Genomic DNA, 26,840 nt, shown 5'->3' with positions numbered 1-26,840 from the left:
ATGCCAGCCACAGTCCACACCTGAATCCCACCGAACATCTGTGGGTGGTCTGAGGAGGGCTGTACACAGACGATGCCCTCACAAGCTGTCAAATTTGGAGAAGTTTTGCAAAGATATTAAAGCCAAAGGTGCTGCAACAAAGTATTAGTCTAATGGTGTGCATATTTATGCAATCATATTTTTATTTTATATTTTCCCTGGTGGTTGACAGTGCCATCCTGTATGCTGTGGTGTGCTGGGGCAGCAGGCTGAAGGTGGAGGTGGAGGACACCAGCAGACTGAACAGACTTATCCACAAGGCCAGCAGACTGTGGTGTCAGAGAGAAGGATCCTGTCCAACATGCAGGCCATCTTGGACAATGAGTTTCATCCACTTCATGCTGGCCAGATACAGGAGCACCTTCAGTCAGAGACTCATTGTACTAAAATGCACCACAGAGCGACACAGGAAATCATTTCTGCCTGTACAATGCCCAAGTCTGAGTAACTTTAAACTAATTTTCTCTGCACTCACATTATTTATAGATTAACATATTTCCATGTGCATGCTTGTTTTATTTATTTATTTATATTCAGTCATATTGAACTACTTATACTACATACTTGGGTATATACTGTATATATTTGATAAACTTTGTCTCTTATTATATTTGACAAATATAATTGGTTATATTTGTATTATTAATATTTAACACCTTACATGGAGTAGCTTGTCAACTAATAAGCAATTTTCCTTGGGGATCAATAAAGTATATTCTATTCTATTTAACAGTTTCATTTTTTTCAATTGCATTGCACAGGTTATAGGTCACATTAAAGGTGGAAAGTTGTGAAATTATTTGTCTTGCTGTCATTTATTTACATAAAGATTACCTGGCATTTAAACAAGGGTGTGTAGACTTTTTATATCCACTGTATATTAATTTAAAACAAAACTACCTAATATCAAAACATCTTGCAATGATTGAAACAGCAACAGATACTCTAATAAAATGACTTAACAGTAGCTTCACAATTGAATGATAGTACCTATCAGGAGTACACATGGACATGGATGTCAGTGGTTTCAATTCCATATTAAAACCAATAAAGTTTTATAACAGAGAGTAGATGAACTTTAGCGCAATTTCTCTCTTCCACACAAAATTACACAGAGGCTCAAATATATACATACATCCTATTTGAGGAAAGTGCTTTCAATTCTTCTAGAGAAAAAATACTTATGGTATCCATCAACAATTTGTGGCTGCTTCCCTGACAGAGACCTTTAAAAAGCCCATATGATGACAAAATCATGATTTCAAAATGGTAGCTGATAATCTATCATGGTGACTCTCTCTACTTCCTAAGCTTTTAAACTTTTAGCTTAATAGCTTTTAGCTAAAATCTCTATTTAAGGAGAGCTCATTGCTCTCATTGATGCCAACAAAACTCATTGCAACAAAAAAAAAACTTTTCTCCAGCAGGCTTTTAGCTAGTTTAAGTGATCAGCTGCAGATTATAGTCTTGATTAAAAGATGCTGACTTTTGCAGATAAAGTTTGCAAATGACACAATCGCAGTTAATTATACCTTACCAACCTGTGCAACTAATGTTTTTTTTTGTTATTAATTGGCAGATGTTTATTCCATCTTGGTAAAACAATTGTTCAAATAAAACACTAAATGTTGGAAAAATGAATGACATTCATGTTTTTGATAAGTCTAGGTACTGTTGCTCTTTTAAACAAACCTTGATGTTCAAGAAATGAAAGCCTTTGTTCACCTAATGATTTATTCGGTATTAGCATTTTTAGGAGATAGCCACTGTCACAGAGGCAATGGTATAAATCCTGTGGGGGAAAATGCATTCTGTATTGTGCTGCATAAACCTTTAAGTACATGGATGAGATATATTTATAGCACCATTGATTCAAGAATTACACAAGATAACACCTTGTTGGAGTAGCTCTGTTACATTCCTTATGGGTTTTTTTTGTTGTTTTTTTACATACTCTTTCCCTTATTTTCTGTTGAAAACCAGGCTTTCTGGAGTCTTTCCCTATGTTTTTAAATGTTATCCAGCAGGAAGAATTTTTGCTTGTACTTTTTAGTTTTGGGCAGTTGCAATGACGTGTAATTATAGCAGTAAAAGGCACTTCTTTTTACAACAGAGAAACAAATCAACAGCTCAAAAGCTTGAATACTACTTAAACTAAGACCCCAAATCTCAGATGAATTAAATAGATGATGAAGACACAGAGCAGGAGCAAAGTGGAGAGAAAGAAAAGGAGGAAATTCAAACAATCTCTTCTATTGATCATCACAACTGGGGGTATGAGATCTCTGACAAATAAAATATATGAAGTTCAAATGCTGAAATGGACTCACACAGGGTGGAAATGCAGTGTTATGTGTTTTGCTGAGAAGTTGCTTTAGAATCACATCCCCGAATTCAGTGTTTTCTGCTTTTAACTATAAAAGCTGTCTGAGAATTGAAAAGAGGCAGTAAAAGGAAACGAGGTGAATTAGCTGTGCTGGTTAACAGCTGATGTAATCCACAAACATGCTGCTGGGAAATTCATCTCAGACAGCTCAGACATTGCTGTAACTTAGGTCCATATTTATCAACTTCCAGTAGTTTTAGGACTAGGAGTTCCCTTTTGATAGAATTGTTGGTTATTCTGAGCTATCTTGGAAGTTATGCTGCTGGACCACCTTGCCTCACTCAGTTAAAATATCCTACTATTCTCCAGTTCTGCATTATATCTCCTTTTAACTTTATCTCAATGTTTTTGCTTTTCATGGAAGCTAAGCTCACCTGTTCTATTTGGCTGTCACCTTCCTGAAGGAAACTACCAGCTGAGCTACTGCTGCCACCTACTTTATGTTCCCTTGCTATAGCTGACACACATTTCTCTACCTATCTCTATTCATTCTTGTTCATACAGCAGTTGCAGAAGCTAAGTATGAGCAGGCTCCGTTTTCCACCCTTTAAATTTTACTACAAGCTCATATGCTTACAAGTGTTTCTCCAAGATCATTGTTTTTGTGTTTTATGCATCTCTATCTTCTCAAACCATCAGCCAGTCATAGCCAATGGCTGCTTCCATTGGCTATGATTATGAAAGATGGTCACTGAAAGTTTCTTGCTGTAAAAATACTGTGGGGTGACTGTGCAATACACTTAACCCCAAGTTGCTTACCAATCTGTGGTGTATGTGTGTGGGAATGGGTAAAGTTCTTTCAGTGGGTAAAATGAATGGAAAAGCGCTATACAAGTTTAGTTCATTTAACATTTAAAACAGGAGGTCTCCACTGTTGCTGCATGGATTCTCAGTATGAGGGATTGCTGCAAAGTTAACAACGCAATTGTTAACTTTGGATGGTGGTTTGCAACCCAAACAACTGTCACTAACTACTTATTCGTGAGAGAGGAGTGCTTCAAAGTCAGTGATTCGAAGCAACCAACTGGGTTTCCTTAGAAAGCTCTTTCCCACCGATTTTGATTAGAAATTGAACTTAACTGGATGACTTATTAGCTGGTATGAAACTGTACATTTTATGCATATAAAATGTTTGATATGTCTTCCTTTTGAAGAGTGCCTTCAGAGAATATTTGAGTAAATAGGCACTATATAAATAAATTGAAATGCCTTATTAATTTAATGTCTCATTTTCTTAAAGTAGGGAATTACTTACAACACACAAGCGGTCATCAATGTATAACATCCATTTTTCAATTCACAGTTGAAATAAAATAGAACTAAATACTAAGGCTTGCTTTTAATCATCTGACTCCACCTCCTTCCTGAATATTGTTGTAATAAATGTGTTACAGGTTCTGTTACTAGATAGTTATCTAGTACAGTTTTTAAATAGATTAAAAAGTGCTGGGGAAAAAAATCCTTTACTGATTACTTATTTGTCTATGACAATAATGCACCTAATTCCGCACATTTTCGTTGGGCTTTAAACATCTAATTTATAAGCTTTTTTCTATGGAAGCTTTGTTTAAGAAGCACCAAATTGGCAGAAGTAAAAATTGTCTTTAACATTCTCTTTCCCAAAAAATAGTTTTGAAGGCAATGAAACCACAAATTTGTCACATTTTAAAAAGCTGTAAAAATTACTTTCTAATACTTTCAACCCTAGAAGACTTGTCACATTTATCTGAAAAAGTGTCAGATCAACAAGTTGTCAGTTTTACAGAAAATCTTGAAATAAGACTTGTGAATGTTAAATTACCACAAAATATACCAATGTGTGAAAAATCTTTTTTTTTCTTGCTGTCTTGCCTTAAAGGGTGTCTGCAAGTGGCTAATATGACACCAGAGCTGAAAAAGCCAACTAAATAGAATGCATCAGTAACAGTACTCAGCAGAGGTACAGCTCTCATTTGTGTAGCACCAGCAGAAGGAGATACACTGACTGGGAGAAACAGAAATGAGACTGAAAAAAACCCCCAAACAAACCTGAGATTACAGATAATACATATTATTGACACACACATGCCTCAACCAAAATATATGATAAAAAAAAATGCTAGAGCACTAGTGTGTAAAAGACCGAATCCAACAAGTGGGTTACAGTTCATTTGTGCATGTCTTGTTGATGCCTGCACATTTTCATATCTGCAAGACTGAGAAAGAACTGTTCTAGATTCTTTTTCCCACGGTTGATCTATCACAGCTTCCCTAGTTCAGTCTGTCAGTTTCATGGTGTAGCAGTCAGGTGGAGCGGTTCTAGGATTTTCTGTCCGTTTTCACTGACTTTGTGCTTCACTCAGCCCTTAGTTCTGATACTAGACGCTGGTGATTGACGCAAGGCAGGTAGTGGGCTTCTGTAGTTTCTCCTGTTGAGTGGTGGCAGATTCTGAAATAGCATGGAAGGAAAAAGGAGGACCGCTGCCAGTTGTGGTGCTGAGGTGTCCAGGACTCAGGGCTACGTTTTGACGTCTGTTACTTTCAACTATTGAAGAGGTGTTTGATGCTAAGCTCTCTCTTGTTCTGAAAAGACAGACACAAAACATGAAAAGATGCCCCTAATGAGATTGGTAGCTATTTTTGCCAGTACAACAAATTTGCAGTTTTAACAAGAGTTAATACACAGTATATTTAAAGGGGTAGTAGTATGTGTTTTCTAGGCACAATCAAGTAACTGTGTTACCTTCAGTTGTTATGAAATTGCTATATGCATCAAGTATGACTTAAGACATTTAACTTCATAATTTAAATGTGCTTTAGTCTCTTAAAAATGTTCATTCTGAAACGGCACCTTCAGAAAGTTATCACAACATCACTAGTCTATTAAGCCTTTGACAACGTTTTTACCTGCGTTGCACTAAGAAGTGGCTTATAAATAGCTCATTAGATGCATAGTTCTACCCAGTGTTTGCTGGCTAGTCTGAAGGATTTGAGTGGGGGAGTCGAGGCTCTATATTGTTGAAGTCTGCATCTTGGAAACTGCAGCTCTGAGGACGAGCTGCCTCTCAAAGGGAGCTACAGCCACCTAGGAGTTTTGCACAGTTGAATGGCTGTCATGTTCATTCAAAGATTCCTCAAACATGCATGAAACAATCAAGACAACATGCCAGGTATGTTTTAGATGATTATTACATGATGCTCAAAAATGTCGAGTTTACATAATATTCCTATAAGGAAATTTAAAAAGACACAAAGATAGAGTGTAGAGGTGTGCCGATCGATCAGCCACCTATCATAATCAGCCGATTTCCGTGAAAAAGTGTATGATCGGTGATTGCATCACATTTATCTCACTTCGCAGCCTGCGTGTGTAGCAATCTCTTCTTTCCTTCACACTGCACAAGCGCACGACAACAAATCCTGTCGTGTGGAACTATAATGCTCTGAGAGTGAATGGAGAAGTTTGCGTGTTGCGGCGGAAAATTACATCGGGAGTGAAGCACGTCAAAATGCATTAACACAACGAATCTAATATGGCATTTAAAAAACAAGCAAGTTTGGCTTTATCGAGGCTCAATGCAGGAAAAAAATAACATCCGGAGCGGCCAGATAGCAGGTAAAGCAGCGCACAACTACCAACACTCACCTGGATTAGCATGACGGTCAGAAAGCTAAACAAATAATCCGAAAAATAATTAAAGTCTTCGAACTGGCGGTGTATGACGCTGGGATCTGCTCTCGTTCTTGGACCAACGCTACGCGCTACTGATAATGTTTCACAGACGCCCCTCAAGCTCCACCAGACAGTGAACTCTCACATCGAACGTCTGCTTAAAACTGCAGCATGTAACTTTAAAAAAAAAAAAGAAAAATAGATTTTAAATATGTATTAAAATATGTCTATTATGTTTAAATTAGGGGAATTTATTGCCAGATAATTTTTCCATTTTGCCAGATAACACAGTATCATTTCTACCTAAAACAAAAAATTAACAGCCATTCTAAGCAGTTTTAGGTGATCGGCAGTGATCGGCCTCATGGATGATCGATATCTGAATCGATAGCAAAAAACCTGTTCTAAGAGTCCTTAAAAGAGTGTGTATAAATCTGTTAGGAAAGGAGACTACATAAAACTGTTTAATAAACTAACAGAAATAATATTAAAGTAATAAGGAATAGGGTTGATTTAATAAATACTTTAACATTTGCAGACAAATGCAAAAAATATATTTAAAAAAATTCTGCAAGAAAGCATTAATACCAATGCTCTCACCGTGGTGAATTGAATCCACTGTCAACTGTAACAGAGCTGGAGTCCATACTGTCAAGTCTAGCAGAGTGGACTGAATGCTGGCTCTGGCGGGGCTCTGAATGGTTTCCTTGAACACCAGAGAAAGTAAGAGTTCTTTCAAATCTCATTTGTAAATCCCTTGCCTTCTCTCTCTCCAACAGCCACTGCATGGTCCCTATTCCACATTCTTCCACCTCAGAAACACTTCCTTTAGGTTTTTCCAATCCTTTTTGAACTTTAGTCCCTTCATCTTCAAGTTCCTCATCATCCGAGACATTGTAGTAGTCAAAAGAGTTCTCTGCAGTACTAGATGTGGCCTCCACTCCCTGTTTGGGAACAGACAAAGTTGTTATAAGTGGTTTAGGAGCATCAAATCCTTTGTGGGAATCAAGAGCGTCACAGGATGAAGATAGAGTAATGGAGGCAAGAACTGTAGGTTTCCTCAAGGAGCTATAGCCAGGCAGCGAGAGGCTGGGAGGCGGCTTGAAGAGCGTATCTTTACTAAAAATTTCCTTGTGTTTCTCCTGGCCAGCAGAGGCACTGTGGGATGGTTGTCCATTTGAAATTGCAGGGTCAGGGTTAGACAGAGGTATTGGAGGTAGACTTCCACCTTTAGGTCCAACATTTGACAAATCCTCATTTGAGGGGCTGGAAATCTGTCTCTCCGTTTGCCTGTCAGTAATGTTTGCTATTAATCCACTGTGGCTGTTTTTGCCTTGAGTTCCTAATATAATTGTTGTTGTAAGAGCAATTTCAGAGTTACCAGTACACTGAAAATAATCCTCAGAGGGGTTGGAGGCAGATAGAGGTTTGGGTGAGTATGTTGGTAAACTGTCCTTGCTCTTAATCTTCTCATAATTTCTGGCACCATCCAAACCAGCAGAATCGGCTGCAATCTTAGATGAAGGTGGTGGGGTTCGAGTGTAGTGAGATGAGCTTTGATTAGCTCGTAGAGTGCAATCATCAGTAAAATAATGACTGCGGTCATCATAATAGTCAGGTGGTGGTCCAATCAAGCCAGCATCTAGCTGCCCTTTAGAATTGTCCATAGATCTAGAACGTTCCTTAGCCTTGCTACTGCGTTCATTTCTTGATTTTCTCTCCTGAGTGTGAGAGTGTGAGCGGTGGACTTTGGAATAATGAGTTGATGGACCATGGCTTGGCTCAGGGAAAGGCATTTCCATGCGGCGCTTGGCTAGCTCCCCAGATACATCCCATTCTGGTGTGACAGGCAAATGAGATGAGTCAAGGATGTTGGGAATGCTGTGTGCAAGGTGATGTCGAGCTCGTTGACGCTCCACAGCCAGAGCTTGCTCTCTTGGTGATCGTGCAAGTGAGGAAGAGTAACCTCTATAATCTTTGTCAGCTAGCTCTAAATGGATACCATCAGTTGTTTCAAAGCGGAATGCCCTTGTCTTACTCTGTGAGCGACTAAGTTTGGATTGAGATTGCTTTCTGTGCCTACTCCCACTTCTTCTACTTCTGGAGCTCTGATGTGCTGATGATGCTTTGCTCCTCTGAGTGCGTTCTTCTTCAAGTCTTTTCATAACTGCTGTATGTCGGGCCAGATTTTCCACCGTAAGGTCAGGGTTGATTCTACGTATAATTTCCATTTCTACGTGACGGGGCAAGTGGTTGGGTTCCTCTTCATCATGGAGTGGCCACTCCTCAGGGGGAAACTGTGCAGAGAAGGTAGCTAACTGCTTGGCCTTATCCTTCTTAAAACTCAGACGAAACAACTTCAAACCAAACTTTCTCCCACCTGTAGCACTGCCCAGCGTTTGTTTGTCTAGATCCCCAGATCCTCCTCCTGGATGTCCTCCAACAGGCCCTCCTCGGTGCTTGATGAGGGTGTCTGTCTTAAACGGAATTCCCAGGGAACTACGGTTCTTTTCTGAGTTGCCAGCTGCTTGCTGAGAAGGTGTTTGTGGGGAGTACTGTGATGAGTATGCGTCTCTGTGTTCTTTCGGAGACCGTCGCTGAAGTGTAGTGTGGTGGCTGGGTGGATCATCTGCACGATAACCACTGCTGTAAAAAAAATCATCACCTCCTGCACAGTGGCTTTGGTTGGACTTTGTGTGTGTGCAATCTAGAAACCCCCCTGAATTGGATGGTGTTATGGTTCCAGAAAGAGGAGAGATGCATTGAGTTTGCTGATGCCGCTGTTGTTTCTGATGCTGGTATCTGTCAGATGTTCGCTCATCTAAATGGTACCACTTTGAGCTAGTTCGAATAAGACTTGGGGTGATAAAGTAGGTTTGAGGAGTTACAATGAAATATCCATCGGGTGTTGGGTAAATTTTACGCTCCCGGACCAGTAAGCTAAGTGTGTGGTGCAGGGCTTCCTCTGTTGGTGTAGGAACACCTAAGAAAATATCAGAAAAGTTACAGAATTAACAAATATGTTTTAAATTCATTAAAAGACCCAATACAACCAACAACATTGCTACGCAATAAAATATTTTCCATTTCCTCAACTTTTGATGAATTTGTACAAGGATTTCCCCTTGTGCATTATAGGTCTGACAGGCCACCAGAATATACTTGCCCCTACACTGTCCACACCACTTCATGTTAGCCTCACACACTGTTGCCTGGTAATACACCTCCAAGCTTTTGTACCTTGGTGCATACTGCCTGTGCCACCATTCATTTTATTAATTTTATTTAATTTATTTTAACAGTACTTTTTTACATTATTACCCTCACATTTCTGCAGATATATAAGGGTATCTTTTCATGGGACAACACTGACAAAATGACAAAATGAAAAGTAGTCTGTGTGCAGCTTATATAACAGTGTAAATTTATTCTTCCGGCAAAATAACTCTATATACAGCCATTAATGTCTAAACCACCAGCAACAAAAGAGAGTACACCCCTAAAAGACGACACCTCTAAATGTCCAAACTGAGTACTGCTTGTCATTTTTCCTCCAAAATGTCAAATGACTAGTTAGTGTTACTAGGTCTTATGTGTGCATAGGAAGCAGGTGTGTTAAATTTTGTAGTACAGCTCTCCAGCTCTCACACTCTCTCATACTGATCAGTGAAAGTTCCAACATGGCGCCTCATGGTAAAGAACTCTCTGATAATCTTAAAAGATGAATTGGTGTGCTACATGAAGATGGCCAAGGCTACAAGAGGATTGATAACACCCTGGAACTGAGCTGCAGCTTGCTAAAAGAGGAGGGTCAAACTCAGAACAGACCTCGAGTTGGTCGTCCAAAGAAGCTGAGTGCACGTGCTCAGCATCACATCCAAATGCTGTCTTTGAAAGACAGGCGCAGAAGTGCTGTCAGCATTGCTGCAGAGATTGAAGAGGTGGGAGGTCAGCTTATCAGTACTCAGACCAAATGCCACACTCTACATGAGATTAGTATGCATGGCTGTCACCCTAGAAGGAAACCTCTTCTGAAGTCTGTACTCAAGAAAGCCCTCAAACAGTTTGCTGAAGACATGTCAACAAAGGACATGGAATACTGGAACCAGGTCCTATGGTCTGACGAGACCAAGATCAGTTGTTTTTGGTTCAGATGGTCTCCAGCATGTGTGGCAGCTGTCAGGTGAGAAGTACAAAGATAAGTGTGTGATGCCTACAATTAAGCGTGGTGAGAATGCCATGGTCTGGGGCTGCATAAGTGCAGCAGGTGTACTCATGGTGCACTATATTTCATTCACTCCAATATGTACTGTGAAAGACTGGAGCACCCCGTCTGGAAACTGGATCACAGGGCAGCGTTCCAGCATGATAACGACCCCAAACACACCTCTGAGATGACCACTGCTTTATTGAAGAGGCTGAAGGTGAATTACTGACCAAGCTTATCTTCAGACCTAAACCCAATAGAACATCTTTGGGACATCCTCAAGAGGAAGATGGAGGAGCACCAAGTCTTGAACATCTGCCACCTCCATGATGTCATCACGGAGGACTGGAAAAGCATTCAGTAACATCCTGTGAATCTCTGGTAAACTCCAAGCCCAGGAGAATTAAGGTAGTTTTGGTAAATAATACTTGCCACATAAAATATTGACACTTAAGGAACTTTCACTAAGGGGTGTTCTCACTTTTGATGCAGATAGTTTAGATATTAATGGCTGTATATAGTGTTATTTTGAGGGAAGAATAAATTTACACTGTTATATAAACTGCATACAGACTGCTTTTCATTGTGTCAAAGTGTCATTTTGTTAGTGTCGCATGAAAATATATACTTGAATATCTGCAGAAATGTGAGGAGTGTACTCACTTTTGTGACACACTGTAATATATATATATATATACACTGCCTGGCCAAAAAAAAGTCGCCACCTGGATTTAACTAAGCAAATAAGTACAAGCCTCCTATTGGATAAGTACTGCATAGGCGATTATCTTTCAGCTGGCAACAAGTTATTTAACCCCAGCTGATACAATGAGTAACTCCTCATTTCTTAAACAACCATGGCAAAAGACAGATCCTGTGGTCATGGAAAAGACGTTAGTCTGTTTAAGAAGGGCCAAATCATTGGCATGCATCAAGCAGAGAAAACATCTAAGGAGATTGCAGAAACTACTAGAATTGGGTTAAGAACTGTCCAACGCATCATTAAAAACTGGAAGGATGGTGGGGAACCATCGTCTTCCAGGAAGAAATGTGGTCGGAAAAAAATCCTGAATGATCTGTGATCGGCAATTACTTAAACGTTTGGTCAAATCAAATCGAAGAAAAACAACAGCAGAACTCAGGAGTATGTTTAATTGTGAACGCAAAAGCATTTCCACATGCACAATGCGAAGGGAACTCAAGGGGTTGGGATTGAACAGCTGTGTAGCCGTAAGAAAACCTCTAATCAGTAAGGCTAACCAGAAAAAAAGGCTTCAGTTTGCTAGGGAGCATAAAGATTGGACTCTGGAGGAATGGAAGAGGGTCATGTGGTCTGATGAGTCCAGATTTACCCTGTTCCAGAGTGATGGGTGCATCAGGGTAAGAAGAGAGGCAGGTGAAGTGATGCACCCATCATGCCTAGTGCCTACTGTACAAGCCTGTGGGGGCAGTTCTATGATCTGGGGTTGCTGCAGTTGGTCAGGTCTAGGTTCAGCAACATTGTGTGCCCAAAGAATGAGGTCAGCTGAGTACCTGAATATACTGAATGACCAGGTTATTCCATCAATGGATTTTGTCTTCCCAAATGGAACGGGCATATTCCAAGATGACAATCCCAGGATTCATCGGGCTCACATTGTGAAAGAGTGGTTCAGGGAGCATGAGACATCTTTTTTACACATGGATTGGCCACCACAGAGTCCAGACCTTAACCCCATTGAGAATCTTTGGGATGTGCTGGAGAAGGCTTTGTGCAGTGGTCAGACTCTCCCATCATCAATACAAGATCTTGGTGAAAGATTAATGCAACACTGGATGGAAATAAATCTTGTGACACTGCAGAAGCTTATTGAAACAATGCCACAGCGAATGCGGGCTGTAATCAAAGCTAAAGGCGGTCCAACAAAATATTAGAGTGTGACCATTTTTTGGTGGCAACTTTTTTTTTGGCCAGGCAGTGTATATATACTGTATATATATTAGTGACGTGCGGTGAGGTTCACAGCTGGTGAGGCACTGACTTAATCATAATCATATTTACCAATATAGGCCCACAGCATTTTATTGCTTACATAAGGAAGTTTTGCGCATGCGGACAACGCTGGAGGGCCAAAAGACTATTCTTTTACATGGAAGAATGTAAAAGAATACATTAAAATAATGTATTCTTTTAAAATAAGAATAAAATAAAATAATTCCGTTAACTCAATCAAACTTGGACATGCAGATATTATTAATTTCGTGCTCCACAGCAAAGGGAAAAACCCTTAAAGTACAACTCGAAACCACTTCTTTCTCGCCCTCTGTTTCAGCACAGCTACACACAGACTCGTTGCCATATCGACTGACAACGCCACAAAAAAAAACCCACTAATATTTCTCACACAAAGAGCAGAACATTCAGTCTGTTGCAGTAGTATGGTTTTAGGCTTAATGTTTATTTTGCGATTATTAATAAGTAATTGCTGTGGTAAGAAGAGAAAACTATAAATATATCGCTGCACTTGACTTTACTGTATGGCTAGCTCGCTTTTACTGTCTGACTCTGCAGTTGTGGAGTCACAATGTCTAGGATCATGAGTGCCCCCTGCCATGACACAAGAGAACTGCATGCCTCACCTCGAATCTGTTCTCTGCCATTTATGATCGCTCCTCAGCACATTACATACACAGTTGGTGACAAAAAAAACACTGCATATTATATACATAAGCGAAATGATAGAAAATCAGTTTATACATTAAATGTTTTTTAGCCATTTTATTGGCGGCGTACAGACAGGTGGAACATGCTCTCATAGAATGGCAGCCAGTGAAATTAGCGAGAGGTTGATCAGTCCCAGGTGAGGCTCAGGTCATATTTATATTGCTATTTTCACCCGGTTGTTTGTACTGTAAAGTAACTATTTTTCATTTAGCTTAACCAATTTTGATTTTGTTTTCTTCAAAATTGCAAAATTTTCTTATTTTCCCATTCAAATGCTTGGAAGCGCAGCTGGTGAAGCAGCAGCGACCTCAGCCTCACCTGGGATTGATCAACCTCTCGCTAAGTTCACTGGCTGCCATTCTGAGAGCATTTTCCTCCTGTCTGTATGTCGCCAATAAAATGGTTAAAATACATTTAATGTATGAACTGATTTTTCATAATTTAGCTTATGTACAGTACAGACCAAAAGTTTGGACACACCTTTTAATTCAATGAGTTTCCTTTATTTTCATGACTATTGACATTGTAGATTCACACTGAAGGCATCAAAACTATGAATAACACATGTGGAAATATGGACTAAACAAAAAAGTGTAAAACAACTGAAAATACCCCTTATATTCTAGTTTCTTCAAAGTAGCAACCTTTTGCTGTGATTACTGCTTTGCACACACTCTGCATTTTCTTGATGAGCTTCAAGAGGTAGTCACCTGAAATGGTTTTCACTTCATAGGTGTGCCCTGTCAGGTTAATAAGTGGGATTTCTTGTCTTATAAATAGTCATGAAAATAAAGAAAACCCATTGAATTAGAAGGTGTGTCCAAACTTTTGGTCTGTACTGTATATAATGTGCAGTGTTTTTTGTCACCAACTGTGTATGTAATGTGCTGAGGAGCGATCATAAATGGCAGAGAACAGATTCGAGGTGAGGCATGCAGTTCTCTTGCCTCATGGCAGGGGGCGCTCATGATCCTAGACATTGTGACTCCACAACTGCAGAGTAAGAGACAGTACTAACGAGCTAGACAAACAGTAAAGTGAAGTGCAGCGATATATTTATAGTTTTCTCATATTACCACAGCAATTACTTATTAATAATCGCAAAATAAACATTAAGCCTAAATCCATACTACTGCAACAGACTGAATGTTCTGCTCTTTGTGTGGGAAATATTTTAGTGTTTTATTAGGGCCGTTGTTGTCAGTTGGCATGGCAACGAGTCTGCATAGAGTGGCCAAAGATATATATCATTGGCGAGAAAGACGTGGTTTTTAGTTGTGCTTCAACGGTTTTTCCCTTTGCTGTGGAGCACAGCACGAAATTAACAATATCTAAATTTCCAAGTTTCATTGAGTTAACAGAATTATTCTACCGTGGCAGCACGGCTATGGATGGCATGTAAAAGAATAGTCTTTTTGCCCTCCAGCGTTGCCCGCATATATATATATATATATATATATATATATATATATATATATATACATATACTGTATATACAAATACAGTATATATAAAACACATGTGCATTTGTAAGACAATTTGTAAGAGAGAGTGTTTTGCTATGTATGCTCAGGATTGGGAATTAAATTAGAAGATGTATGGCTGTCTTTCGATAGACAGCTGTGCTTGCAATGAATCTATCAACGAATGGAATTGTAATACATTTCTAAATGTTTTACAAAGTTAAAATCTTCATCAATCAAGTTAATGTTTGTTATCCATTGTTTTGTTGATTTTTCTATAAAGTAAAATGACTGAACATTCTAGAAGATTTGGTTCCCTAGTTTTGCTGTTAATGCCTTAACCAAGTGTAAATTGAATAATCAAGATAGATGCCAGTGAATTGTGTTGGCTGGCTCTTGTGTTACCTGGAAAACATGTCTGCAGGTGTTCTGTTAGAGCCTCTTGAGTGACAGTCTTGTGGGCAGAATTCATAGCAGAAACAGCCAATAATAAAACTTCTCCCAGTGGGATGAACTGCGACTGGCTTATAGGGGACATACTGATGGGAGAGACATCACCTGGAAAGGGAGCCACGTCATTAATTTTGAGTGACTAAGATTAACAAAATTAGGTACAAAGTATTCTTTTTTTCTGTCCCAAAATGTAAATATTACGAGACTATGACATGCCCCTGACTTTTAAATACATCAATATTTGAGGCATGTTGCATACTACCTATTGCGAAAAAAACTTTAAACTTGACCTTTCTGCTTTGACTTACTTAGGAAAAAGGAACTTTGCTTTTCACAAAAACCAGATGTGAAAGCACACAACTGTGAGGCGTGTTTTCTCTCCGTATAAGTTGCTGACAAAATGGAGCGTTGTACAAAGTGTGTCTCATGGTGAAGATATAAAAAGCATGCTTTAACTATGTAAGATCGCTCTCAGACTCTGGGAGATTTCAAGGACCTGTTTTGAGCTTCTTGAATAAATTAAGACAAAATGTACATTTCTGTTGTCTGATTGATCACTTCTTAATAGAGAACTTCCATGACATAACCTTAATATATTTGTAATTTCATCATTATATGTAGTATGTGTTGTGACATACTCCAGTGAGACTTGCTTATAACCACTTTTATGTTCCTGAGGTGCTAATATAAAACTGATTTTTACATTTTTGTAAAAGTTGCATATTGTAGCTTGAAGTGAAAACTTGGCAATTTTTTAATTTATTTCCAAACACGCAGTTTTCAAAACTGAGAATTATTAAACCCTCACAGAAAAATAAACAAACAGTGAACACAGGCCCCAAAAATTGACTGGAAAGTAAAACAATGTAGCATTTAACTGAGAATTATAATTTCAGAACATGATAATGCAATGTGTAAAAATATATTAAAACAACTGTGGTTCAGCATTTCTTGGTCTGAAATCAATACTTGTATTGGAGGAATGACCTCTCCTACCAACAGGGGCGCCATATGGGGGGGGGAAAAGTTAGGAAAATTCCAAGGGTCCTTGACCAACAGGGGGCCCTCCCACAAAAACGTTGTTTTTTTTTCTTATAGAAATAGAAAAAAAATGGGGACCCTGTCAATTACAAGACCCTCCTGTTTCTGATTGGTTGTTCTTGGTCAGAATGGTGCATTATTTTAGACAGCAGTAGTAGCTCAGGGAGGAGATAGAGATTGATCTTTTCACAGATTATCTGTTTCATAGCAAACTGTCGTGACATGGTGGCAGCTTTAACAAATATGAATTTTTTTTTTTTTTTAATTAATTAAAGTTATATTCTGCAGCTTGAACAAAATGCAGCAATATAGGATTTTTTGAGATGTCTGGATTGCTTCATGTATATTTTGCACATTGCCTGTGACTGTTGCTGGTGGGGTGAGACATTTCACAGAGCAAAAACTACTAATAAAAAAAATTAAGAAACCTATTTGCATACAGTATGTGGACTGTTGCATGTAAAATTTGCTAGTGTATGTTGTGCTAGTATCAGTATTGGACCAACGAAAACAAGGCAGTTGCAAGCCTTTAAAATTGTGACGCTTTATATGGGTCATATATACTTAAAAAATTGTAACAGCAGCTGCAAAGGGGGAGCCCAGTTTAATTTTTTGTCAATGTGCCCAAGATTTCTTGCGGCGCCCCTGCCTACCAACTTGCCTAAAATAAGGAATATGACCTATGTACTATGAGATCCTGCAGGGTAGTCTGAGGCTGCTATCTTTTCAAAAATTCTAGCTAAATGAGATCCAAATAGCTGCTCAATACATTCTCTAAATGCATTGATTTCAACATATAAAAACAATTGTCATTTTACAAGTATGTGTGAGCAGTTTTTATTTGACGTTGTGCATAAAATCCTGCAATGCCATGAAAATAGTTAATTAGTCTTCCTTAAGAATTAAGAAAATATGTCTGAATTGACCTGAATAAACAACCCAGGAAAGTGTGTAGGCCTTACCCAAGCATTTGATGGTGAAGCCCCGCGGAGGGTTAAGAGATCTCCGCATCCATCCCTCTCTTAGCACCTCCAGATGGTCTTCTTTTCCCTGGATCAGTAGCACGTGTTCATCTATCCATCCCAGGAAGAAGGTCTCCGACACAGCTTCAGTAATCCGCTGGTTCCATATATGCTGCTGAGAGTTTTCTGCTTTAAAATCGGCAAAAATCTCATAACCAGTGTGGTGTCTGGGAAGCTCGTCGCTCTCTGACACACCAGCTGCAGCTGATGCCTCAGCACCTCCATCTCTGGCCAGTACAATAGCCAGAGAATGGGGAGCAATCTGCAGGAAAGATTCCATTGACAGTACGGCCTTCTAGCTGATTATTGACTCGATTATAGCCATCAGTTTTGTTAATTTCAAACACATTTAGATAAGCTGGAAAGCAAAAACTCCAAATTTGCCGGCAATGCGGCTAAGCTCTGCAGTAACCGCATTGCCCACAATTATTTTAAAAAACGGTGCTTGCCTAAAATCTGCCTTTTTAAGGTTACATAAAAGTCATTTCTGGTCCCACTCTGAGCTCAGCCTGTCAGGCCGTGAACGTGTGTTCAGTGAAGAACTGCTTTCGAACGCAAACACGACATGACATTGGCACATATACCAAACAGGCTCATTGTTAGGTCACAAACTAGCTAGCTAAATGCTAACGTGATGTTAGTTCACCCAGGCAACAGATGCGCGAGCTGCCCTCCACAGCAGCCAGTGGTGTGGGACGCCTCTTTGTTCTAACCCTCGTGAGGTGCAAAGCAGCCAGATGTCCAGTCGCTGTGCAGCAAAGTCCTCCTCTGGCGACCGGGCAGCTTCAAGACCGACACCATAGCTGGATGCGGGAGTCTCATCCAGACACAACGAAAGCAAACGTCATTACGAAGTTGCGTCACCACAGCGTCATCTCAGAGTATGTGAAGCCTACTACGATTTGTAAAGAAAAATATGTATAATTTCGCTGTCATACTATAAGATATTAGATTAAAATATAATTTCTTGGTATTTTACATTCTACTTGTTGTAGATTATGTATCGTTTAGATCAGGGATACCTGCAACTGTTAGATGCATCTATATGGAGGGAAAATAGTCTCAAAATACCTGTGCGTGCGTAATACTGGATTTGTAATCCGTGTAAGCATTTTTGTGTGTAACTATGGATAGTTGTATCTGTGAAACATGATTTGTAAACCGTAAAAAGAACATTTGTGCGTAATTTGTAAATATGTGGTAACATAAAAGTACCACATATATAATTTTACAAATATAGAAATTAACATGTAATTTCTATATTTGGAGAAATTACAATATCTACACACATTTTTTAACTACAACCTCACAAATCTGATAACTACGAATTCAAACCTTCTCCTATGCCTACAAATGATAAATAAGTATGTATGAGTCGCCTGATACACAGACAAAACTGCATTTATGCACTGATCCGGTTACTAGTGCACTAGGATTTTTGAGAATCATTTCATGCGTTACATCTTTTTTTCTCGGAGTCTAGTGTTTTCATCCTCTGAAGGTTTTGTCGCTGTGCTTGTGCCGAAGTGGCAAAGACGTTGTTTCGCTGTAAAACGGAATATTTCAGTACTTTTTTATAATACTCCAAAATTGTTTATAGACATATTGTGCATTTTTGAACGGCACAGATGAGATTACATGTTTTAAAAAATGACCTTGTGGTAGGGGCGCCATATAGGGGGAAAAAGAAAGGACAATTCCAAAGGCCCTTGACCAACAGGGTGCCCTCCCACAAAAACGTTTTATTTATTTATTTATTTTCTTATCCGGGGAGACTTACTGTGGAAACGATTATGGGTTTTACTTCCGGCGCCAACCGGAAGTAGCAGTATTTCATTGTAATTTGTAGGGTTTTGCTGATCTGTATTCATGATAGAAGTTATATCTCTCTTTTCGGTTATTGTACAATATTTAGTAAAACTTGTTTACGGACACACCGTCTGCTATCAGAGAGCTGCTCAGTACAGAGGATAGTAATTGTGAGTTTAATCACGGGGAGCTACAGGAACACAGCGTTAAGTTTTGTAACGGAATGACCGTGAGTTAGGAGAGCTGCTAGCAGCTTGTTTCTCTGAAGAACTGACAGTAATAAAGAAGAGTAAAGCAGCGAAGCGGAGCTGCAGTTTTGTGCCGACAGTATAAAACAGCAGAACTACATAATATTATAACAACACAAAACAGAGTAAGAAGACCTCGTTTATTTATTATTTTACAATTTTGTAAACAACAGCTGCCGATTAAACTAAATGTTACAACCTTGACATGATTATATGAGTTGTTTTTACCGAGAAATCAATCAGAAGCGCCGTGAAAATGGTCAGAGCCGCCTATCTGGCTGTAATGCGCGCTCCCGACACAAGGGAAACAGATTTTCACAGGGGAACAGAATTTCGCACAAGATCCGTGTTCTGCAGCAGGACCGAGCTCAAATCGTGGCAGTGGCAACTATTGCGGCACTTCTGGTGACAGCTGCCACGGGCTGCCGTTACCTGCATGGTTTAATATGAATTATTTTATTTAGAAATAAAAAAATTTAAAAAAACACCGGTGGATCTGGCACAGCCTGCTACGGAGCCCCCTAGGGGACATGGGGAAATGGTTTCTTTTGTGTTACCTCGCAAAAGTATTGCATTTCCTCTTAAGTGTTGATTTCACTCACAATAAACAAATAAGCCCTGGTCTATTTGGGATACAGTCACAAATGTCAATTAAAATTTCTAATACATTTAAAGAGCTTCAGTAAAAATAAAATTATTCATATTCAATCTAACACAGAAGCTGCGGTATATGTCACCGAATCAGTGATGGATGTATGTATTTATTTTGTTGTTGTTTTTTGGTTCAAAATAAAACAATTCATTTTCAGTTTGACACAAAAGCATTCGTCACAGAAGCTAGAAGCTGCCGTTATTTAGCTGTGGCTGGTCGTGGCACCCCGTGCCAGATTGCGGCAGGCTACTGGATGGTCGTGGCACCCTGTCCTGGTGGATCGGCAGCCTCTGTCAGGTCGCAGCAGCCCATGGCAGATGCCACACCAGCCCATGGCAGATGCCACTAGCACATCGCAGCAGTCTGTGCAGGTCGCCCATGGCAGATGCCAGTAGCAGGTCGCCACAGCCTGTGCAGGTGCCCGTGGCACCTTACGGCAGCTACCACCGGAAGTGAAGCAATAGCTGCCACTGCCATGATTTGAACCTACTGTCTCTCTGACACCTGCACAACAGGACTAAAAAAGTGATAGTTAAATAAAAAACTTGCATTTCAAAGAGACCACGACTACAAATAAAACCATGTGTGCCATTTTTAAAAGCTATGAACCTCATATGCAAGCTTATAGCCTCTTACAGTGTGTAAGGCACATCACTGTGATCCTTTAGCAATAGTCGACATTCATGTGCACTTGATCGTCCTCATATTTCATGTCATAGTCCTGATCTGTGCAAGGTGTCCTTTCTCTCTTAGGATACAGTGCACAAGGTTACCTTCACTTTGACCTAAGTTGCCATCAATGTTACAAGTCTCAGTTTTAATCCCCTGTGAAATAATTGTTGTCAAATCTGGTTTTGATTGTTCACTTTTAACTCTCTTATTGAGTGAAATGTTCTCATTCATATCTCCATCAGTCTGAGTGTCACATTCATTAGGACTTTTTGTGGTAAACTTTATCAGCTTATTCTTAAGCACTCTTTCTGTGTCTGGATAGAAGACAAACAGTGCTATTTTTGTCGTAACCAACAAAAATTCCTTTTTCACAACTTCTGTTTTGTCAGAATTGTCTTGTATTCAGTGTTTTTTATATCCTAGATGCTTCTAAATGGTATGTACTACACTGCATCAATTTTATGCAGGAGTCATATGTTATACCATGTACAGTATATTGATATGTACGTGGTTGTGTGTTTGGTGGTGGTCAGAGTGGACGTTAAAAATGGCAGTACAGTACCACTTCTTGTAAAACTGCCCCAGGATAGTATCAAGAAAAGCTCATAAAACTAATTTTATTATTATATGATGTTCTCTTGTTTCAATTTTAATGATCTGCAGTTTTGTTCATGTTAAATTGTTTTGAATTTACTGTGTTTCCGGTCCCAAATGCTTCTGAGTGATATGTACAGTATTACAAAATATTAACTACAGGTAAGTGTGAAACTGGTATGTATTGCATGTGTCCTGGTTCAAGTTTTATCAGTTCTGTCTTATTTTGTTTTTATTTATCAGATTCAGTCAGCATTCATTGTGCAAGAAAGCACAATGAAATTTTAAAAGTAGCAACTCTCAAAGGCAGTGCAAACAAGTAAATAATAATAAATTAAGTATATTTAAATAAATATAAAAAAATATAGTAGAAACACACAGAAACAACTGGGATGCTTACTCAGACCCATCTGAGTAAGCAGACAAGCACATATCAGGATCCCCTGCAGTTTGCTTATCGCCGTGGAATTGGAGTTGATGACACCATCATACTACTGCTTTAACAATTCTACTATCATCTAGCTAAAGCAGGCAGCTCTGTGAGGATCATGTACTTTGATTTCTCCAGTGCATTTGTGCCGAAGTAGCCAAAAGTCTGGTGGCCAGCACTGGCGGAGCAGGAACCTTGCAACCTTGGAGGGAGCAGGCGACGGAAGACCCTGAAGTCTAGAGGTCGGCTGTGAGGCCGGAAGGACCCACAAAGAGGCTCTGGAGGTTGACCATGAGGCTAGAGGTACCCATGAAGAGTCTCTGGAGGTCGGTCATGCTGCTGAGGTACCCATGAAGATGGTCTGGAGGTTGGAACCCACAAAGAGGATCTATAGGTCAGTCTTTCGGACAGTGAATTTCTGATGACAGTCATTGAGTTGGAGTGGGCCATGTTCTGTTTCTCCGTTGTCTTAATGGAGGTGTGACTGCAAGGTTGTCAGTGCTTGCCACAGTGGCAACATCATATAAATATGACAGTGAGGCTGTCAGGCTGAAGAAAGAGTCCTGTTTTGTCTTTTTGGCCTATGGGACCCTGGAAGTAGCTGATGGGTACAGTCCAAGTGGCATGCAGTTTGGGTGGTTGCTGGGACAAAAACCTAGATCTGAGAGGAGTTCTGAGAGGCAATGGAGAACAATTTCCATGTGGCTTCGAGGTGACTCTTTTCCACCATACAACATCAGTGTATGGTGGAAACACTGATGTTTCCACCAGTGTTTCCACCATAACTACTGCCTCAGTGGATGAGGCAGTAGCACACCACCAAAACTGTGTGTAGTGGGGGTGGTGTGCTACCACCCCCATCTCGAGACCTCAACTCGAGATATTATGGGTCGGTTGGCAAAATGCTTTCAAGACCTCCTCAATAACACAAGCATGTTTTCCCATAGGGCCACCATGGAAGTCTCGGTCAAAACCTTGTGGGACCTATATTGTTGCCCTCGTTTATCTTATATGGGGCCCACCTGGGGCCCCATATGGGATACTAGGTATACTAGCTGGGAAATGGTCCAAAACTAAGGCGCTAAAAAAAATAAAAATAAGACAGTGCGACTTGTAGAGCAGGATTTGTAACTTCATCATCGGTTTTGTGTAGTTGCATTCACTGACCTCTATCTGTGTTAAGGAAAAAATATTATTTAAAAAAATGTGTCTGTGTCAAGATGTTAATACGGGTGTTTGAATTAGTTTTGCTCCAAATGTACTGGACTGAGTGGAGCAAAAGTATTAGAGCATAAGTTTTATATTTTGTGACTTGTAGAGTGAAATTTGGGCACCCCTAATGAAGAATATGTGAAGGTGTAGCAGCAGTTTTGTGTCTGTGAGTGATAAAGAAATATTTGCAAGTTATTGTATGAGATACGGGTATGATCATTTGTTTTGCACCATTAGTTTTATATCATTTGGAGCAACACTGAATATGTAAGCTTTTTTAAAGTGTGACTCAAAGAAAACAGTTTGTGTATTTGTGCTTAAAGAGGTGTATTTGTGACAGATTGGGAAAGATTCACAATAACTATAGGATTTTTCTGTCTTCTGTCTTCAACTTTACAGTAGCAAGGCACAAATAGTTTTGCACCAAAAATACCTCCATACGATGGCTGTGGACAGGCAGGCCCTCCTGCAGTGGTCTGTATTACAACAAATTTGAAGAAGCCTCTGACAGAGTAAGCTTTCTTTCTGTGACAGTCTGATGAAGAGGATTCTCAGGGTTTTCATAATTCTCTTGATTTTATGCAAAACCTGTCTTTGCGCAATCATCTCCAGAGGTTCCACAATCGTCCCCAGAAAATCTTAATCAGGTTGTTCAGTCATTTTTAGGTTCTGGTTCTGATGCTGCTTATTCATGCTCCTCAATCACCTCCACTCTTCTCCCATGATGGAAATAGAATTTGATCTGACCCTGCTCTTCTGAAATCTACAATCATCTCCATTGTTTAACGTTCAAGATGTTAACAAACAATGTTGTTTCTACACCATGCCACAAAGCGGCCCACCAGCTTTCTGTACTCAGTCCATCTGCTGATAAGCTCAGTAACTGCAGAGTCATTTGAGCATTTCTGTAGATGACAGAAGTTGGACTTGTGCTTGAAGTCTGAAGTATAAATGACATTACAAAATACAAAATAATAACACTTTGAAGACAACTGCAAATACTTGAAACAAGTCAATTCAGGAATAAGGTTAAAAGCTAATAAAAGAAGACAATTGAGTTGAATTTCGCAAACTCAGTTTAAATACTATTGTAATAATCATATGTTATTATTTTTCTTATGTTGTAATTTCTTTTCAGTATAATACTGTCTCTTATTCCTATTTTTGTAAGTTTTCCTTTTTTATGAATGTGGTCCCACTTAAGTTAATTTGCTGCTTTGACACTAGAATTTTCAAACTGTCAGACAATAAAGATATTGCCCCACTATTCTTTTCTATTGTTTTTATTTTACTTATTCACCAGTCACGTAAAAATTAGTTGTACAACAGAAGTAGCAACATCACATAATTTACCAAGTTAAATTAACCATGAAAGACAATAAAAAGAAATATGATGTCTAATTTTATATCATAAAAAATAAGGTAGCTAATTTATGCTTTAGAAATCGTGTTTTGTTCCTGATAGTTATGAAATTCCCAACAGCACTTGAAGGGGCCATGAGACAGCATAGCTAATCGCCTTCAACTGAAACCAGTTGAGGAAGGGTAGAGAAGACAAGATGGCGGAGTGAGTGGGTTGCGCTTTGTACAGACGGTTGCGGTTCTTAAAGTTAGCCGGAAAAACAGTTCGGAGACTGTTGAACTACCATTACCATCATCGGGAGCGTTGCTTTCAGCTCCTTGTGACAGAAACTTGGGACACTTTTCAGTGTTGCTGCTCGCCACAACGTTAGCTTGATGCTAAACTTTGCTGTGCTGACGTTAGCTTCTCGTTAAAGGCCTTCATCTTGTTGGGATTTAGTTTTGGATTTCCTTCTTTTTGGCACGACATTTCTAGAGAAATTATAAGTTCTAGCTCATGACAAAACCAATATCATTGGTCGAGATCCACTTAAAATAATCATTTTTGTATTTGGGGGGGGGGAATTGTTTGTGACAGGTTGTACAGTGGTTTTACTAATAACGCGACTTTATGTTCTACCGATAACCGAGCTTGACCAACAAACGCAACGATCCTGAAGCTTTTCTGTTGGTAATTGTTCTTCGGTTGATATTATGGCCAGCAGCAGTGGTTCCAAAGCCGAGTTCATAGTCGGTGGAAAGTACAAGCTCGTCAGAAAAATTGGATCGGGATCTTTCGGCGACATTTATTTGGCAATCAACATCACAAATGGAGAGGTAACTTGGTGAATCAGTCTGTTTCTGGGTTCTTGTTTGGGAATGGGATGGTTCATTTTAGATTCTTACTATGAGAGGCAGATAGCAACACTGCCCTGTCTTTTTGCCGGAGAACTAAGATTTCATGTTAGCCTATTGGTATATCGGAAGTATTTGTCGTATCAATTCTTGAACTGCAGCGGTAACAGCTACCATGTTGTGTGTTATTTGTAGGAGGTAGCTGTAAAACTAGAATCCCAAAAAGCCAGACATCCACAGCTCCTATACGAAAGCAAGCTGTACAAGATCCTTCAAGGTGGAGTCGGGATTCCACACATCAGGTAGGACAATCTTTTCTCCCCTCTAAGTCTAGTTGGTGTCATCGTATTTCTGAGTTTCCGTTTGTTTTGCCATCCTAGACACAGAGAACCAACAGTGATTTAGCGAAGGTCTCGTTGAGATAGGGCTCGCTAATCATGAATCAATTATTGTGACGACATATTTTCAACCAAACAACCTTATTTCACTGTGAAGCCTCTTTAGGCCGCATTTGGATCCAAGGCAGGGAAAAGCTATGTGGTTGGAAATGGCCGCTCCTCTTTTGTTGTGTTACTTCCCAACATGTCTGTTAGAAAATGGCGGCGGAGTTTTCTGAAGACACTGAGTTCCTCAGTGAAGCTAGTCGAACCTGATTTTTTTTTTTTGTCGGATCGTTAAAATTATGTTCTTCAGAGCAACACGCACGTCATCTCTACTCTGTATATTTTGAGCAAAATTTTGCTGACGCTGTCAGACAGGCGCACTGTACAATGTAATGTGTGTGTGTGTGTGTATGTATGTGTGTATATATATATATATATATATATATTATATATATGAAATACACGCACATGTATACATGTATATAATTGCACTTTACTAATTTGTATTTGTGAACAGAGCTCAAACTCGAAGATTAAACTCACAGCTGCTGTGGTAAAACAAGTTAACTATGAATATTGTTCTTTGAAGTTTTACAAAGAAAACTTGCCAGCTCCTTTAAGTCTTGCATTTAAATGTTAATCAATTTAAAATCTTTTAATTTATGTATGCTGGAACAATTAAATCAAATTTAGCAGCAATAATAATAATCTCAAACTGTAGTCTGTGATAAAATATTACCATTTAAGTGGCCCCTGAAGCCCTGGGGAGCTGTTGACTTAATTTGGATTAAACAGAAGTGCGAATAATTGATATTAATTTTAATTGTATTTTTTGATTAGCTGTTTTTAAGACTAGTTGTGAATTTAGATAGCATTTCACTGGCGATGTTTTTCCCTAATGTATAGTTACCCGGTAATATTTTTACATTTCCTTTATGCTTAACATCTTTTAATATAAAAACACGGTGGATCACCTTGGCGCCCCGACCTAGTAAGTTTTCTGGTATATATATTTCTGATATATATATACTGTATATATATATATATATATATATGATGCTCAGTGGGAGAGTTCACTGCCAGGTGGAGCAGAAACGTTGCTACGTCTATGAAATATTACTACCAGTAGCACATAGCGGCGATCTAGCCCAGCATCTTACACCACTAGCCCGAAGGCTTAAATTCTTTTTTCTGGGTGAGTGTTGGAAGGTGTGCAGTGCTTTACCTGCTGCTGCCAGGCCGCTACGTATATCTTTTTTTTTCCCCTGCAGTGAACGTTGATTTAGCCAAACTTCGTCAGGTGTTTGTTTTTTAAATGTCATATTAGATTTGTTGTGTTGATGCATTTTGATGTTCTTCACCCCCGAGGTATTTCAGCGTTGCAACATGCAAACTTCCTCATTGAGTCTGAGTGTTGAAGTTCTTCACCACATCACTTAGGATTTGTTGCCACATGCTTTGCAGTGTGAACAAAAGAGGAGATACGCTGCACACACAGGCTTCTAAATGAGATACAGATGAATGTTTTGGTGAACGGCAACACGAGACTGTGATTGGCGATCACCGATCATACACAGTTTCACGTAACTCTTGCAGATTCTGACTATTGGAAAGAAAACAAGTTCATATCCATTTAGAAACAACAATACTAATGTTTTAACTCAAGAAGAGTTCAGA

At 39.3% G+C, this 26,840-nt stretch overlaps 2 protein-coding genes across 9 annotated transcripts in view; one reads left to right on the top strand and one right to left on the bottom strand.

The window, feature by feature from the left end:
* Window positions 1-785: 785 nt before the first annotated feature.
* Window positions 786-17,826, bottom strand: LOC114153656 (storkhead-box protein 2-like). 4 transcript variants are annotated; one of them, XM_028032350.1, is made up of 5 exons: window positions 17,614-17,823; window positions 16,908-17,082; window positions 14,857-15,009; window positions 6,678-9,060; window positions 786-4,987 (listed from the first exon to the last, which is right to left on the bottom strand). In XM_028032350.1, exons 2-5 carry the CDS (start codon window positions 16,954-16,956, stop codon window positions 4,783-4,785), a joined length of 2,790 nt encoding a protein of 929 aa, XP_027888151.1. In that variant the 5' UTR covers window positions 16,957-17,082; window positions 17,614-17,823; the 3' UTR covers window positions 786-4,782. The 4 variants fall into 4 exon arrangements, with proteins under 4 accessions (XP_027888151.1, XP_027888149.1, XP_027888150.1 ...); XM_028032348.1 differs by having other exon boundaries at window positions 16,908-17,824; XM_028032349.1 differs by lacking the exon at window positions 14,857-15,009 and having other exon boundaries at window positions 16,908-17,824.
* Window positions 17,827-24,052: 6,226 nt separating this feature from the next.
* The window catches only part of csnk1a1 (casein kinase 1, alpha 1), a 96,487-nt gene continuing 93,699 nt past the window's right edge, over window positions 24,053-26,840 (top strand). For 4 of the 5 annotated variants that reach the window (XM_028030579.1, XM_028030578.1, XM_028030576.1 and 1 more), the window contains exons 1-2: window positions 24,112-24,762; window positions 24,976-25,082. In XM_028030579.1, coding sequence (XP_027886380.1) covers window positions 24,640-24,762; window positions 24,976-25,082 — 230 coding nt within the window. In that variant the 5' untranslated portion in view covers window positions 24,112-24,639. Of the gene's footprint in view, window positions 24,763-24,975; window positions 25,083-26,840 lie in introns of all 5 variants that reach the window. The other variant, XM_028030580.1, reaches the window with a different exon arrangement.

This window comes from Xiphophorus couchianus, chromosome 11 (genome assembly GCF_001444195.1).
Source record: "Xiphophorus couchianus chromosome 11, X_couchianus-1.0, whole genome shotgun sequence".
Taxonomy (NCBI): domain Eukaryota; kingdom Metazoa; phylum Chordata; class Actinopteri; order Cyprinodontiformes; family Poeciliidae; genus Xiphophorus; species Xiphophorus couchianus.
The sequence above is the reverse complement of the archived record's forward strand: the minus strand, read 5'-3'. Positions and strand labels throughout refer to the sequence as shown.